The sequence below is a fragment of the Cupressus sempervirens genome, chromosome 7 (genome assembly GCF_028749045.1).
Source record: "Cupressus sempervirens isolate cs-2001-9-10 chromosome 7, ASM2874904v1, whole genome shotgun sequence".
In the NCBI taxonomy this organism is placed as follows: Eukaryota; Viridiplantae; Streptophyta; class Pinopsida; order Cupressales; family Cupressaceae; genus Cupressus; species Cupressus sempervirens.
In genome coordinates, this window is record NC_143124.1 from 523,472,735 (window position 1) to 523,491,351 (window position 18,617).

The 18,617-nt window shown below is 33.5% G+C and overlaps 1 protein-coding gene across 12 annotated transcripts in view; it reads left to right on the forward strand.

The window, feature by feature from the left end:
• The window catches only part of LOC149547826 (integrator complex subunit-like protein), a 52,722-nt gene extending 36,760 nt beyond the window's left edge, over positions 1-15,962 (forward strand). Inside the window, exons 4-8 of one of the 12 annotated variants that reach the window (XM_089791865.1) lie at positions 12,811-12,884; positions 13,129-13,209; positions 13,334-13,413; positions 13,579-13,788; positions 15,703-15,962. In XM_089791865.1, the coding sequence (XP_089647991.1) occupies positions 12,811-12,884; positions 13,129-13,209; positions 13,334-13,413; positions 13,579-13,742 (399 nt within the window). In that variant the 3' untranslated portion in view covers positions 13,743-13,788; positions 15,703-15,962. Of the gene's footprint in view, positions 1-12,810; positions 12,885-13,128; positions 13,210-13,333; positions 13,414-13,578; positions 13,789-14,188; positions 14,926-15,702 lie in introns of those variants that run through there. The other 11 variants (XM_089791872.1, XM_089791874.1, XM_089791862.1 and 8 more) reach the window with 11 other exon arrangements.
• Positions 15,963-18,617: the final 2,655 nt, after the last annotated feature.

Here is an 18,617-nt window from a genome sequence, read left to right on the forward strand (position 1 = left end):
ATACACACACACATATGCTAGAATGGAAATATATATATATATATATATATATATATCATTTCAATGATAATCATATATATAAACATACCATTGAATGAATTTATTATCAATATATTTCTGTCAAACCGATAGCAGATCGGTGACTGTTATTACATATTATACTGTGTTCAGATATTGAAATATATATATATATATATATCATTTCAATGATAATCATATATATATAAACATACCATTGAATGAATTTATTATCAATGTATTTCTGTCAAACCGATAGCAGATCGGTGACTGTTATTACATATTATACTGTGTTCAGATATTGAGAAACCCGAGAGTATCGAGATATGAATTCAAGTCATGTTTGATACTATATAACATTGCAATGTTATTGATATTGATCAAGCACATCATGTATATTGAAAGAGCACAATAAGTTTTGATCACCATGGCTGTTAACAAAAATAATAATTATTATTATGTAGGGTCATGACCCTACGTGGCATAAGCCATGTAGGGGTCATGCCCCTACGCAATCATAACCTCTTCTCAATCTTATCTATATTGAATGATATTGGTGTTTGCTGGATAATAATCAATAACAGTGGAAATTATATATCTACAGCAAGCACCTGATATCATATGCTATAGCAGTCATTCTGTCAAACAGCAAGTATTTGATTTTCAATCTTCATCAGCATTTGAAGATATATATATATATATATATATATATATATATATATATATATATATAAAATACTAATTCAGTATTTATATACATATAAGTTTATAATCAAATATAACAGATTCGGTTCTAAATATATTTCAGTTCATTGTTATTATTGTATGCTCAACTGAGAGCATTCAAATAATCAGAAAATATACAAGTCTGTGACATAAAGGACAGTAGACACTGAAATAAAAAGAGGTCATTTTCTCTATCGGTGATCCACATTTGTTAACAGGCAGAGTAGTTTGGAGGTGGAGAGAGTGCCTCGCACGAAGGATTTGACCAGAGATCGAGTTGCATTAGGTAGCTGATGCTGAATGTATAGCTTGATGTTGGAAAGTGTTCGTCAGGCATATGCCTCCTTAGTACTCAAAACAAGTAATGTACTGATTAAAGATCAAATGTTGTACTAAACGAAGATATATTGCCAAGCGTAGACAAAGAAAATAGGAATTTTGTTGCCGTAATTGAAATTATAGTTGCAAATAATGATGGTGCTTGGACTTGCCAGATTCGAGCAGAAGTGGTACAAAAAACGGAATAGGGCAAGGGTTGAATTCCACCAAAATCGTGATAGCCTAGTAGCAAAGGTTTTTCACTTCCGAAATGGCAAACAATAGCAGAATTCCACAGAATTTGCAGATACAATAAAATAAACCATGGCGCATACCTACAACAATTAACCCGATAGACATTTTACCCCGTTGGAGAAAAATTCTTGAGGGAGAAACAACGTGCTGACATATGACACAATAATCACCTACACTTACTGAAAATTAAAGATGGGCATGGGATATATGTAAATCAATCGGGACCCCAAATAAAAGTTATTATTTTATTTATATTTAATGACAGGGATATTACACATCTCTCACAGCACCTTTTAGGAAGCCCTAGCATAGCTACTATTATTTTTGAACAGAGATATACTTGGGGGGAGGGAGGTGAATTAGTATAAACCTCTTCCAAATTAATTCAACAGTAATTACCATTGATAACTTCTCCAAACATCGCAGAGATTTCTAAGCAAGAAATAAGCTCACATCAACACAAAAGAACACCAGATTTACATTGAAACCTGGAAGGGAAAAACTATGGTGAGAATAGTTGCTTGGAATTGCTGCCCAAGTTCAGCCTCACAAAAGTTATTAAAGAGCTTACAATATTCAGTAGGCACTAGCCTATAGGCTTTTTACCCTTAAGAGGGAGACACCTATCCCCAAATATATTTGCAGGCATCAACATACAAGAGATACCTATCCCCTAATCCAATAACTGGGCAGCAATCTCAAATACAATAATAGTATATGAAAGATATGTTATGCAGGCCTGCAAGACTGAACCTTCAACGTTGCCCTGATCTGATCAATTTCAGAACACTCTCACAATGTGCATGAGCTCTTCAATTAAGTTTGCACACTTGACCGTAATTGAGTAGATAACTGCGGTTATCAGTTCATCTATGTTGGAATGGAGACTAGCATTATATATGAATTTTGATAATAATTACATTCTTATGTGCCTAGGTCATATATTGTACTATATGCAAGTTGGCTGAAAACAAGTTCTGCAATCAAATATGTAGTTATCTAGGTCTTACAGTCCACACATCACTCCAAGAGTGGAAACAGTCTACGGGTCACCCAACACACACTCTATTGGCCCCAATGAACATCCACACTCTTCTGTTGTTGGTGCATCGTGCGATACTGCGGCTCATTCATCCAAAACATTGAGCATATTGTGAATAGGTCATTCTGAGGAACTATTGCACAAGGAATATTTAGCCATCAAAGGTGAGTAAACCTTTCGTTTTTTCAAGATTCCATGAATTGTTTTCAAAGATACCTCAATTTATTAAAAAGTTTCCAGTATTTTTGTTTGTTTTATTAAGTGTGAACATTTTACACATAATAAGAGATTATTGCTGATTTTTTTAAATTTCATTTGTAGGAGTGTTAATTTGTAATGTTTTTTATTGGAGATTCATACAGAATGCCTATTAAGTTCTAGTTTGGTTGCTTGGAAGGTAGAGTTATTTCAAATTTGATGCGTTGTCACCTTTTTGTTGACATACAACAATGATTCAACTACTTCCTGGTGGTGGGGTTTATCTTTGGTGTTGTAGTCAATGTGGAAAAGAGCAAGAGTTCATATTTTCAAGTAAATGGTCAGTTTTGTGCTCTCCTTTACAAGGAATAAAAGTTTGTCTTGGGCCAAAAAAAGGGTTGTCATAAGAACAAATATTGGCTTATATTAAAGAGCAAGAGGATGCTGACATGGCAATAATAGATGAAAGATCCTTGCATGTCCTCTCATGAATAGAAGCTTGTAGAAGCCTCCCTGTGGCTTCTTACAACTAGCTGGCCCACATCCTTTGGTGCCAATGGCACCATCTTTTGAAGAAGAGAATGTTTTGGCTTCACGAAAAAGGGTCCCATTGGAGAATGCGTTCAAAAATGAAGGGAGGAAGATGGTAGATCAAAGCATTGCTCGTTGCATTTATGATAATGGGCTTTGATCACCTTATTGGTGAGATATGATGATGACCCTTTGCAATACACCTAATTATCTTAGTCCAAGGTATGAAAAGGTGCGAGCAATGTTATTGATGAAGGAAAAAGTTTCAGTTGGACATCATTAAGAGTAACCAAGGATGTACAACATGACACAAGTGGTTCATCATTTCCGATGAATGGATGATTGCAAAGAACACTAATCAAAGTTATAATTGTGTAGCCTAAAGGGGCAATCTCTTTGAAGAGGGCAGACTATGAGGGGCAGGTAAAAGATGCAAGTTTTAGTGCCAATACCCTTATAGATGCCATTGAAATGATGGGATCTGAAAATATTGTCCAAGTCATAATTGGGTCTATAGTGTAGGGTAATATTGTCACATTTTTTGACATAGGCGCAATCCACTCAATTTGATATCTCAAAAGATTGTCGCACAAATTGAGTGAGTTAAATGAATCTACATGAGGGCAATGAACTCCAAATGTTTGTGACTATTCATCATTTGTCATAAGATATGTTTGGCAATTTTTCAAGTCCGAATTATTGAAAGTAATTTATTTTTTAATATATTTTTTATTGTTGAGATGTGTGGCAATTTTAAGATATGTTAGATTGCCAAAACTTGATTTGCATCTCACATATACATCTTAAGATGACTTGTGAAGGTGCAAGAGGCCCTGAGTTCTTTTGTCATCAGTAACTTGTGGGGTGTATAGAGGTAGTTAAGCATAGAAAGAGCCCCGTAAAGTAAAAGCATTGATCCTAGAAGATGACTAGTGGGCTTGTGTGGAATATGTTTTAAATTTTGTTGAACCCATCATTAGCATGATTAGGTATGTTGATACTGATTGACCATGTATGGGTGAAATTCATGGTGGCATAGATTTCTCCATTGTGGAGAAAATAATAATAACAGAAGGCAAGGAACATGACTATATAGAAAAAAAAATTAAATTGTGCAAAAGATTATCATTGACCATTGGAATAAGGAGACCATCCCCTTACATCTCTTAATTTCTTCTTTGTTGCCAAACTATTATGGCAAAGAGATGCTTTCATTGCCAAGGATGGTGCCATCATATAGGGATGAGGAGGTTGCTGCTAGCTACAAGGTTGCAATTAGAAGGATATTTTTAGATGAAGATAACCAGAGTACTGTCTTGAGAGAGTTTGGCCACTTTAGTCTTCAAAATAAAATGATGGTTCCTCTCTACAAGACAAGTACAGGAAAGACGCTCATTATTGGTAGGATGGACATGGTCAAGGCTTCATTTAGTTGCTGCCTCTTGCAATTAAAATTCTCTCTATGTTTGATTGCAGCCTTCAGGGTTTAATCTGTGTGCAAATGTTTTTTGTGATTTTTCCCTCCTGATGAAGAATCATTGGGTGTGATTTGAAACATTGAGATAAAAAAAAATTGCGCACAGTTTGATCCCAGAAGACTGCATTCAATCTTTATAGACTGGAAAACTAATTCCTTCCATTCTCTCTTAAGTATTTATCTTTTTAATTTTTACTTTTCTCGCTTTTCATTCAATGCCATTATGCCATATATTATTGTTGATGTTCGTTAGCTTCAGTCAGATAAACCTATGAGACAATACTAGACAATATAGTGTATATATATTTTAATTTATTTATTCATTTATTAGATATGAGATATAAATTTATTTATCTAAGTATTATTATGTGAGAGAGATTAATGAAATAATGATTCATAAAATTTATATCTATAACACTTATTAAAATTTATTATTATATTAATTATCTAATAATGAATAGACGTGTCCCATGAAGAGACATGTCTCTTCTTGGCTTATTCACAATATAAATAAGAGAGAGATTGCTGCCTTTGGAAAAAACATATCGTACAGGCAGTACCATTACATTTGCAGCAATCCCAAACTTAACATGGTGTCAGAGCTAGGTTCCTTCAAATTAGCATTACAAACTAGAAGGTAGATCTGAAGAGCAAAATCTGGGAGGAATAAATAGGTATAGACAATGTGACATTGAAAGAGGACAATGCTTTCCTGCCTTAAAAAAAATAAAAAAAATAATGCACATCTTATATGAATATTGGAGACTGTGTTGCAGGTCTGAAATTGCAGACCAAGCTATTATAGATGGTCTTTGTTTCCTATGGTTCTAGACGACATTAGCCTCTAGAAAACACAATATATTTCTGTGAATTAATAAATCCTTGGCAGATTCATAGAGTATCTGGTTGTATAGAGGTCGAAGCTTTTATGGCTTGCCTACAACTGTGGTTCATGTGAGCAGTATATTAGTGCTTTCCCCAGCTCAGATCTGCAGTATTTGTAAGTCCCTCATTAAAAAAAACAATAGGCAAGTTCCAGGAGACATGTGAGACATGCTGTGATATTGATCTCTGTATATGTCATCCCTGAATATGCAATCTGCATTGATTCTGTATTATTCTTGGTAGCAAGGCTTGCGATTGGCCTCCTAGCATCTATTTCTGGTATTTTCTGCGTGATTTTAATTTCATGTTGATTACTATAGTAGCTTTGATCAATCTTCGAGGGTGTTATAAAAATCAAAGAATATAAGGCTCATTTCAACATTGTGGGACAAATAGTAATATGAAGATATTATTGTTGCTGCCGCTTTAAATATTATTCTTCATAATTTTGTGAGCCAACAATAACAATATTGCAGAAATATTTTTGTGTTCTTCATTGTCGGGAGCATATTGAAATGAATGAGAAAGCATCTAAGCGGATGGAATATATTCTCCGTGAAAGATCATTTCATCGGGATTTCAGAGATTATTAAGGAGAAGCGGTTAGAAATAGAGCAAATGAAGCAGACCTAAGGGGAATTCAAAATCCTGAGACCGTCCACTAAGATAGAATGTTGTTGCACATTGGTGCCTGGATAAGGAATTGTCACCTACGGGTGCACATACGAAGTCGACAGGGGACGCTAAGTTGGTCGAATGATAAGATAGGCAGTCTTTTCATGTTGACTAGAGGCATCTTGTGCATATCAAGAAGCCCGAATCATGAAATATAATTGAATATGATGCGTTGGCGATCCCAATAAGAGTAAAGGGAATATTGAAGAACGCATTAGAGTCAAACTCCATTCAAAGATAACATATGCAGTTTTCATTTAATAAAAGAAAAGGTAAGGAAGCCACGATAAGGTAGGGGTTTCCTTTGTACCAACAAATAAGGAGGAAGTAAAAGCAAACTGATCCAATATAGGAATATAGGATTAAGCAACAATACATATATAAGGTAATTAAAATAAGAGATATAATAACCTTGGAAGTCGTATATGAAAAAATAAAAAATATTAGGATCTAGTGGGAGCCATTCTAAGTGAGCAGACGCTAGAAGAAACTACATGTAATACCCCCCTCTAATGATAAAATCTTATATTAAAGTATAATCGATGTCCCTATGTAACTAAATAGTTTAGATGACTAAATGATTAGAGATAAACTAATACATATTGATAAATTGTGTATTAAATATTATATAATAATTGCATGTTATAAATAGATATTACCTACAAACAACAATTAAGATACGATAGAAGAAGTTCAATTAAATAATCCATTATGGTTTCACTAAGATCTAATATTAATCCTAAACATGGGGCCATACCTTGGACACCTGACACGACACATCCCTTTGCAATTTGGCGGTATATAATCTCCATCCTTGGCATTGAATAGGACATGCATCCCATGGGCAAAAGAAGAAGTAAATAAACCAAAAAATACGTAAGGAAATAAAAACATTTAAAAAGTGATAACTATTCGCCAAGCTATGATATGAATGGCACGTACCATATCAAAAGTTGCTTGTCCACAATTATTTATGACAAAACCATGTTTAAGAGGCTTACATAACCAACTCAGGCTATTTATAGATATCAAATGAAAAAAACATATTTTTTCCAATGCCATGCCCTTCCCTTTTGATCGAATCACAATAAAGAAGGTTTTTAAAATGTGAATAACCTAACTAAGCATTGGTGGACATGTGGGATAAGTACTAAGTGAGGTAAAAAGGTGTCCCCACTTCGTTTTTCAAACCCACGTGGAAACCTCCAAAGTGGGAATTATGGGGTCCACATAATCAATGGCCTACTATAACATATCCATTACATATATACATAGTAAAAGGGTAAGTATGTGGTACATATGGTACTATTATTGGGAGTTTTCTAATGTCACAAATTACTCCATTTTTATGATGGAATAAACCCATGGCTCACCAAAAACTAATAAAGCATTCTTATACAATAATATCAGTCTCAAGATATAATTTTATAAATATATAGTGAGAGAGTATTTTATATAATAAATGCCTTCTAAGACAATACTTAATATGGATATAAATAATTCACAAGGAATTATTTTTAAATAGTGTTATCAAAATTTATCAAATATTGGATTTATCTTAATGTATATTTATAATTTTTTTTAGATACTTTCCAAAGTAACTATATATTTAATTCTTCAGAATTATATTGTTATTACAATAATTTGAAATAATAATATCATTGAAAATATTTGATTTATAATCGAAAGCATACAATGAAACCAAGGATGGGCTTGTATAAATCCAATCTAGTGGATGTATCCCAATAGAGGGTAGGGGTCAGTGTCTCGTTAGTGAAAATGGGCTTGGACCTGTAAACTTTGAGGGTGTCCATAGATGGTGTCTAGGCAACTTGGATAACATTTGCATCTTTTGATCTCAATGATAACTAAAATTACTATTATGAATATTATAATTGATTTAAAGATATCAATCATAATGGACATAGAAAGGGGATATTACAGTGGTACCAGAGCATGATCTTGCCATCCTTTAGGGTGAATAAAATTATAAATATTTCAATTAATAAAAAGATCAAACTATTGAATACAATTGATTTATTCTCAAGATGGGAGAGGCAATGTAAATCCACTCGAGATAGGTGGATTCCAAGATGGGTAAGGTCATGGGTTCTAATACCTTGAGGAAATATTCCAAGATAGGTGAGGACATGGTTGAATGCTGTGACGTAAGAGTCCAAGATGGGTAAGAACATGATTCCAAAATCCTTGAGGAAAGAGACCAAGATGGGTATGAACATACGGTCCTAATACCTTGAGGGAACCTACTTGTTGATGTGCATCTAGCGCCCTGCGACAATGAAATTTCCATACTCAAAAGAGGTCAAGTAAGAAGCAAAGATAACTTGAATTGAATATGATATCTATTAAAGCTATTTAGGATTATTCATTATCCTCTTAAAATTGATTTGGTTTTAAATACACAAATTCACCTATGTATGGGGGGAAATCATCACCAAAGAATTCATTAAGTATCATGTTGATGCTATCTATTATTATCAATCACACATTCATCTTTCCATTAAGAAAGAATCAATCCAATTATGTTTGGAACCAATTGAAAAGACTCAACATGTCAACATATTAAAAGAGAATCCCTCCTATATTCACTTATCTGATTGGATCAAACATAACCTTAAATCTTAATCTCTCGATTATATCTTCAAATTTAGACTTGGAACTTGAAGAGAAGCCATGGATAAATTGTGATCTTGTCAATCAAATAAAAATTGGAATTACTCGAGGACAAGCAATTTCGAGAGGGTAGGACTGTAATATCCCCCTCTAATGATAAAATCTTATATTAAAGTACAATCGATGTCCCTATTTAACTAAATAAATTGTTAAGATGACTAAATTATTAGAGGTGAACTAATACATATTGATTAAATTGGGTGTTAAATATTATATAATAATTGCAAATTATAAATAGATATTACCAACAAATAATAATAGAAGAAGTTCAATTAAATAATTCATTATGGTTTCACTAAATATATAGTGAGAGACTATTAAATATAATAAATGCCTTCAAAGACAATACTTAATATGGATATAAATAATTCATAAGGAATTATTTTCAAATAGTGTTATCAAAATTTATCAAATATTAGATTTATCGAAATGTATATTTATAATTTTTTTTGAGATACTTTCCAAAGTAACTATATATTTAATTCTCCCTAATTATATTGTTATTACAAGTAATTGAATTAATAATATCTTTAAAAATATTTGATTTATAATTGGAAGTATACATTGTTACCAAGGATGGGCTTGTCTAAATCCAATCTAGTGGATGTATCCCAATAGAGGGTAGGGGTCAGCATCCCGTTAGTGAAAATGGTCTTGGACCTGTAAACTTTGAGGGTGTCCATAGATGGTGTCTAGGCAACTTGGATAACATTTATATCTTTTGATCACAAATCTAAATAATTAAGCATCATTTGATAACTAAAATGACTATTAGGAAAATTATAATTGATTTAAAGATAACAATCATAATGGACCTAGAAAGGGGACATTATACTACAAATAAGACTTTCACATACATGTAGAAATGACTGACATTGTGAAGGATATCATTGCATATTTGCTCCAAAATAATGAGATACATATTTTTAATTATTATGTCTTGAGAACTACCTTTATTTACTTCTTGTAGTTAATCTCTTATTGGTATTTCTATACATACTATAAGAGCTATTTTCCTCTCTTCGAGAATGTTCTTGCAGGAAAAAGAAGATTGATATTAGATTCAGAGGGAGTTTGACACTGCATCAGAGGCAACACTAGATGAGGAGCTCAAATTATTGATATTTAGAGGGAGTCTGAAAATCCATATATGTGACTGCATGATTTTGATGGGCCTACCCCCTGTTTATATCATGAGGAAGTGACGACTTCCAAATGATTATTAGTTGTACTTGTAAAAGTTTGGAAGGTGATGATTTTTTAATAACTTAATCCTCTATTATGATGGACATCTTATGATGTTTAAGTAGATCATGATAGATGATAACTTGTATGGTGTATTAAGTTCCTTAAACAGACCATGACCTTCTATAGTGATGGATATCTTATGATGTCTAAGCAGATTACGATAGATGTTAAATTGCATGGTGGATTAAGTTCCTTAAATGGACCATTGCCTTCTATTATGATGGACATCTTATGATGTCTAAACAAATCATGATAGATGATAACTTGCATGGTGGATTAAGTTCCTTAAGCAGACCATGGTCTTCTATTGTGATTGACATTTTATGGTGTCTAAGTAGATCACGATAGATGATAACTTGCATGGTGGATTAAGTTCAAAAAACAATCCATGGCTCTTCCTATGGTAAGTATCATTGAGAATACGTGTGCACATACCTTTTGAACATTTTTGGGTACTTGGTGAATGTCATGTGACTTGACATTTAGGAGGCGATTACTCTTGATATCATGAGATGATATCTAAATGGTAGATATCTTCTGATCAAAGATATCCTTAAAACTTTCCATTCCTGATTTTACATTGAGGTAATATTATATCTTGTGTTTATCCTCCCTAGCTAAGAGGGAGTGTTGATGTTTGGTAGGTTCAGTCAAATAAACCTATGAGACAATACTAGACACATGCACACACACATATTATTTATGAGATATAAATTTATATATCTAAGTATTATTATGTGAGAGAAATTAATATAATAATGATTCATGGAAATATATATATCTTTTATTAAAATTTATAATTATATAAATTATCTAATAATGAATAGACATTTCCTATGAAGAGACATGTCTCTTCTTGGCTTATTCACAATGTAAATAAGGGAGAGCTTGCTGCCTTTGGAAAATACATACCGTACAGGCAGTACCATTACATTTGCAGCAATCCCAAACTTAACATTTATACATTATAATAATATAATTTTATAGTTTATGGTTTGAGTTTATAATATTGAATACTAAATGTTCTGTTCCAACTCAGTGGGTTGCAATTTCTTTTTCAACTGAACATAAACAGAGTACATATTTCATCCACTTGGTCAATTGCAACTGTTTGGGTGCAAAAAATGTATAGGATTTGGTCATTGTACATTTGAACCTTTGTCTCTAGTGACATAAGACACATGAATACAATGAGGGTGGGAAAAAGAATTGGGATCCAAACCCTAATTGTGCTGATTTAGATGCTAATGTTGCATGGCTTGCCAAATTTTTTATTGATGAGGCAATTTCCACCCTCGACACAGCTAGTGGGAGTGACACTCCAATTTATTGTGGTTCAAACGAATTGAACCAAATGTTGACCTTGATCAATTTCCAGCCTTTATTTATGAACCTAAAATGGTAAACTTTATTGAAAAATCAGCTTATAACCTAGGTTGCATGGGTTTGCATACGCACACCTTGGGACACGTACCCAAGAACCGGGTACCCGTACGCCAAGTACCAGATACTCAGTGGAGAGCATCATAGCAAAGGACCTCAATTAAGATTTCTAATTTTTGTTTTCATAACAACTTGTTGTTTATCAAGCTTAATGCAATACATATTCAATTTTAAACTTTGATATAATACTGATTAATAGTAAACTTTATCACTGTTCAAGTCAGAAGTTTATCATTTGCAGTATGTCATTGTTATGTGATTTATGATCTTCTTGTTCATGTTTAAGGTCTGCATTATCTGTTATGCATCTAAACATTTATCATATATTATTATTACAAACATATTGCAAATCTGAAACCAAAAATAATACATTACATTTGCAAACTTTATCAATGTTCTTGTTTTGAAAAACAATTGTCATGCCTCATAATTTCAGATTTTCTATAAATATCAAATTATATTAAAAAGAAAGTTTGACCTGCACAAGTATTCCCATCCCCTATTTTGAAAAAAAAAAGTCGTACCATACCCGTACCAATACCCTATGTACCCAAGCACCCCCATCCCCGTGCAACCTTGCTTATAACTCAATAAAAAGAATAAATTCAGAACGTGTATTTTTAAAAAAAACTTGAATTTTAAGAAAATATAAAATATCTTAAAAAAATTATATAAAAGTTGAAAAAAAAAAAAGAATTTACTCACCTATGATGGCTAAATCTTCCTTGCCCAACGATCTCTAAGCTTTTGGTGCACGTCTTACTCCTCCGTAGCCTTAATCTTCGATAAAAAATGAAGCAAACTTAGAAACCCAATAAAGTTTGGAGGATAAAATGGTGTTCTTGGTGTTTAATGTTTGATGAAATGAGTTGCAATGATCAAATAGAAGAAAACTAGGGCAAAAATAAACATTGAGGAACATTTTTAAATAATAAATATTAATATTTTTTTTGGTCTGAAAAAGGTGTTTTTCTTGGTGCCTGTGCCAAAGATAATGCCTGGGTATGTCCCATGTTCACCGACCAGAGGCGAATCTGGCAACATCTAAATAAACTAATCAAGTCCTTGTTAAAGTTGATTGAAATTCTCAATGGTTTGTTTTTTTTGAGCAAAGTGGGCCAGGCCACATATATATTAGCGAGAGTTGAACTTAAGACCTCCTATATGGAGGGCACCCCAATTCACTGTTAGAAATATTGGAAATATTATTATTCTCAAAATATTAATAAATATTGGAAATATTATTATATTTGTTAATTATTTGCAGCATTCTAATTGTAATATTGTTATAATATTTCAGGTGAGGAGGAGAAACTCAGAAGAAAGCTCTACACAGTGGACCACAGGGATTGCAGAGGTTCAGCTTCCCATTGAGTAAGTATGAAGCTTTTGTTAGTGGTATGAACTGGTTGAAAACTGTATATTGTTCACAAAATATAGGCAAATTAAATTTCTCCATTCTTAGAATAGATGGTAAGATGCCTGGAAAAACATACTTGCCCTTGCATCAAAGAATCAATGTTCCACTTCGTAGTATTGATTTGTGCTGAAATTTGCATTTTTTTTGCCATAGAGAAATTAGAGATCTCTTAAATAAATTTTTTCATGTTGAAATCAGGTATAAACTAAGGAACATAGAAGAAACAGAAGCTGCAAAGAAACAGTTACAAGACAAACGGCCATTTGTTGGTCGTGGAAGGTTAGCATACTTTTGTATTACAAGATACTTCCTATTTGTTCTTCCTGGTATGTGGCTGCAGTACTATTATTAGTAAACACTTTCAGCATGGGGTTTGAACATCTTACCGTCTTTTCAATCTCAGGCCTCAGTCAAGTATTCCTTCCAGTTACAGTGCTGATTACTTTCAACGTGGTCGCGAATATGCTGAGAAACTCCGAAGAGGTATAAGCAAGATTAAACCTTTTTATGTTAATGAGATTGCTTTATTTATATGCTTTCTACAAGATTTCTATATTCAGAGATGCTCCATTCTGATTGCTCTTTATATATGCAATTATATGCTAGAAGCATCAGGCTCTGTCCTAAATGTCAACATGAACTATGCAGATCATCCAGAACTTTACAAGGACAGGGATTCTCAAAACAGTGCCCGCATATCGGGTGAGGCTGCTCAAGAAGGAAATGTGGGAGTCAGGAGGCAGGCTGCAACTGATGAGATCATGCTAGAGCGTTTTCGGAAAAGAGAGCGTAGCCGTCTCATGCGACGTTGAGTTATTGTCCTCAACTAATGGATCATTTCCCATAACAAAGTAACTGGTAATCTTATTGTATGGCTTGAAGTGTGTGAAATGTGTGGTGTATGTTGTTGAGATTTGATGTATACATACTAATAGGCGTATTCAGCATGTTTTAAATATCATCTCCACCATGGAGGTGCCTCTTCAAATTGCTTTTTTAAGCTTTTACTTCGATTCTTTGCATGAGCGACTAATCATATATGATTTTATTGGTTTGCATTCTTGTAACAACAGTAGATTGATATAAGTGTGTAACATTTTTTTTATTGCTTGAGTGTAGCATTTTTTTTAATTTCTGGAGAAAACATTTCTAAATTTTGTTTCGCTTGGCTTGTTGTTGGGCCATTTATGTTGACATCATTTATTAATTCAGATATTTAGTTTCTTGATTAGCTTGCCAACCAGAATGATATTTTCAGCTGCGCAGATAGCAGTATCTTGTTTTTGATGATTCACCAGATGCATAAAGGAAACACTTGATTGGTGTATGGACAATGATTCAGTGGACGTGCTTTTGTAGGATCACAGCATGATCTGCAAAGGAACCACCCTTCTATTAACAAGCATGGTTATTGCTATTTGTATTACTGGGTCTGAGGACATGTTGATTTTGAAATTAAGGTGGCAGGTATAAAATAACATCAGAACTTTCCTTTGAGCCTCTTTAAAATTGAATGTTCAGTTACATACAAGATCAGCTATCTTTTATAGCTAATATACTTGCTTAGCGCGTTTCAGCGTGCATAAAATATGATGCTACAATCCCTAGTAAGATTTCAGTTGTCACTTATACACTTATAAATCCACCACAGTTATCACCACAGAACAGAAGCTATGTGATACTGTCTTCATAAACAGAAGACCCTCATTTGGTGATTTTAGTTTGCGAGGTCTTGTTTGAAATTCCTTTCATTGCCTCATTACCATAGCCAGCCATTTACATGAAATAGCAACTCATGGATAATATTTGTAAGTGAATGCATAGAGATGATGTCATACAGCTTGATATCTGCTGCTCTGGGAGTGAATATGATTACAACATCTATACTATGCTGGACTGTACCCAATTATAAAATTTAGTAGGCACAGGACTTTATGAATTTTTGTACAGAATTGAAATAAATGAAAGGAATATTTGCAATCTTTTCTTTGGAAATGGATTTTAAATAAACCAAAGTGTATGATATAATTCTCTATTTTATTTCGCAATCCAATGGTTGTTTCAAATATCTGAATCTTGGTTATCAATGCATAGTTTTTAGCATTTGGTTCTTTTTGTGATATGTGCAGTGAGCTAGGATAAAATGAATGTAAGCTGATGGTATGTCGAATGCTTAGACCATTGTATAGTGTAATGCTATCTCTGAGCTGTAGTTTTACATATATAATTCTGGAGCTGTTTATATGATTAGATTTATAAAGAAATTATAGTGGAAGCATTAGAGAGTACAGATATTCATTGTAGGTAGCGATGAAGGCAACTACCTGCCTTTTTCTTTCTTAATTTGAGTGATTGATTACTTCTTCCAAGAGAATAATTAATTTTTTAGTACTATAGTAAATTCAGATTAGAACAATTGGAGAGCGAAACTGAATTCTTTGATGGGCATATCATATTTTTATATTTGTGTTGCTTTTCTACCAGTTTTCTGCTTAACAAATAATCCAAGATATGGAAGTTTCAATTCCATTTTTGTTGACTTTTCTTGCTGAGCAGAGTTTTTTAAGTGTTCACAAGAAATTTGTTAGAGAATTTGTCAACTTTTGATGCTGATGTAAACTTTGCTGTTCCTTTTTGCTGGAAATATTCTTCATTAAAGAGATGTAGAAATTGGACTTTCATGGACTCATACCATGCAAACCTTTGGTACTAATAAAATGAGGTTGAATATCTTATGTTTTGAATGTGATGATTTTTTTTGGAGATGCGCAGTTTGAGGCTTGCTGATCAGCTACGGGCCAGCTTATTAAGCTTTCATGGCAATGGGCCTTCCACACGTGATTTTGAAAAGGTGAAGAAAGCAAAAGAGCACTTCACAGGGCAATATTGTGACATCTTGACACAAAAGTTTACTTCCAACACAATTATTGGGGATTGGAAATGTACAATTGAGGGGCTTGGAATGGTGTAACCATAGTTGTTTGACACTGAAAGTGATTCATTGCCTTTGCTATTCAATTTTTTTTGAGTTTGATACTGACTTATGTTGCACAAATAATGTTGTTAAGAATCAAATATTGAACACATGGAAATTTTGAATATTAACATAGGTCACATGAACTTGAGATGTCTGCTAAGCCAAATGCCCTAATTTAGAATATACTTGAAAATTGAAATAACCCGTATACCTATACCATAAAAATGAATTAATCTGCTTCTGTGCGCTGTCTCTAGTGCAACAGCTAAAACAAATGTTTGATTGACTTAGGTTGGTGGCAGATATGGCTCCTGAAACATGAGATCCCCATATGCATTGAAGGATATATCGAGGTAACTTAAGCTTTCTTGGATTTAATAATTGTCTGCCAGATGGTAAATTTTCTTTTTCAACGAGAGGAAATGTTGAGATTCCAGCATGATTAAAACTTCAGGGGGAGTGAAATGAGGCAACAGCCAACCATGACTAAGCTTAGACTTTTAGTGAGGAAACCCTATGGTATAAACAGCTGGCAAGCAATCTTGACACAAATCTCAAACATACTTGAAAAATTATTTATATCTAAAAATATTCGAAAGAGCTTGTTGATTGTGCTTATAAACATCAAAGAAAATTGATACAAATTCAAGCAATTTTAGTTAGAATCCGTGAGTTGTTTTTCAATTTAATCAAACACTGGTTTATATGTTAAGAATTAGAGTTTACAAAAATCAGTTTCTTATGGAAATAAAGCATCATACTTATCAGTATTCACATAGGATTTTATTGAATGTCACCCATGTGTTGCTGTAGTTTAAGCAGGTTTACTAAGTTTTATCACATTCAAGTCCATTTGACTTTATACATTATTTGACGAAGGTTAAAAAATATTTTTGTAGTGAATCAGATTGTTTGATGATTTTATTGTTTTGTTTTCAATCAATCTTTGTCAACCTATATTACTTAAGTGGTTCACAAGAATTCATTTCTGATGAGCAAAGTGATTCACTTAGCACATATTACGATTAGGTGATGTTTGTAAGGGTGAACCATTAATAGTTTTTGGGAAGCTACCTACACTAGTATTAATTTTGAATTTTCTTTCACAATCAAGTCCAGTTTGAATGCTGCATGTTTAGCTAAACTTTGAATAAGTACTATGCCTTATGGACCATTCTTTAGAGGGATTAATAAACCATTCATTTTTTTGTATATCAAAGATTGTGATAATATTTCACAATTAGACTAGTAGAACTGCCAAGGCAATTATACATCAACCCATATTTCATTAGTGGTTCATATGAAGCCATCTGGTGCAAGAGCATCTCAAGCATATGAGTATCCACATCAACCAAAAAGACATTTCATGTAAGTTTTCGTCTATTTTGGTTTGTTGTAGCGTATCTCCTTTAGTTCTGTAGAAGTTTGACCATAACTATGATTGGTGAAAAGGAAAGTTTATAATGCAGATTTAGTCTAGATTGTTTTTGTCAAAATTGCAGATACCTGGTAGATGTGTATGCACAATGTGAAAAAATGGAAGTGTTCAAGACGACCACAAAAAATGGATATGCCTTGCAAATTATTAAGAAGTTCAAGTGAAAGGTGCAATATCAAATTCCACAACTACTAGTATCATACCTGCCTATCCTTGAATGGAAGCTTGTGAATAGTGCAGACACATAAGGAAAAAGGAGTTTCACTAGATGTTCTAATCCCAACCTTCAGGGCTGACATGTATGCATATGTGGAAGCATAAACAGGCTGGTGAAATGCCTTTCAGAAATGTGGACTCTTGGAAATTCATGATTGCAAGCAATGTATGAAATGGATTTGTTGGAGGACTTTATAAACTTGCAAACAAATTTAAATTCGAAGTGTAAACTCGATGGATGTCGTTAGGAAGACATTGAGGGAAGAAACAAGTCCTAGAAGAAAAAACACTTCATACATTACCATCGAAGTGCAAGGAGGGACTTAAAAATGACATTTAAAAAAAAATAAAAGAGGGGTGATAATTTATTCAAATAGAAAGAAAAATAAAGCAAGGGCATCAAACAACCCTATCAAGATCCACCAAATGATCTAATTGATGGGACAAGCTACCCTCTTTGCCAGACAATTTGCAACACTATTCCACTCCCTGGAAATATGAGTGGAAGTAACAAACTCCAAAGAAGCACACACATTATGAATCTAGTCAACAACCAAAGCTAACTTCCAACTAACAACCTCAAAATGTTGTTGATTCTATAGGCATGTCAACACTTAGTGAGTTGGATTCATAGATAAGCCTACTCCAACCAAGGTCTTAGGCACGCTTCACAACATACAAAATAACTTTCGTGTCCATTAGGTTGTTAGTGTGATGGCCTTTATAAATTGAAAACACAAACTAAACACCCCCCTTACTATCTTTGCCAACTTCACCAATGCCAACAGGACCTGGATTTCCCTTGGAAGACCTGTTCATGTCGATTTTAAGAGCACCCTGTGGAGGTGCACTCCACTTCCCCACCCTATTTATCTTTTGCAATGGGTGTCTACATTTCTTTCTCAGAAGTTTTCCTGTGAGAGGGATATTCAGGATTTCAAAGAAAATAGCCTCCCCACGATCCATGGCATCGCTAGTGTCACATTTTTGTAGAAATAATTTCCTCCAAAGAAAGGAGAATTTTCCACCATAAGTGAGGAACCTCCATAAACTCAT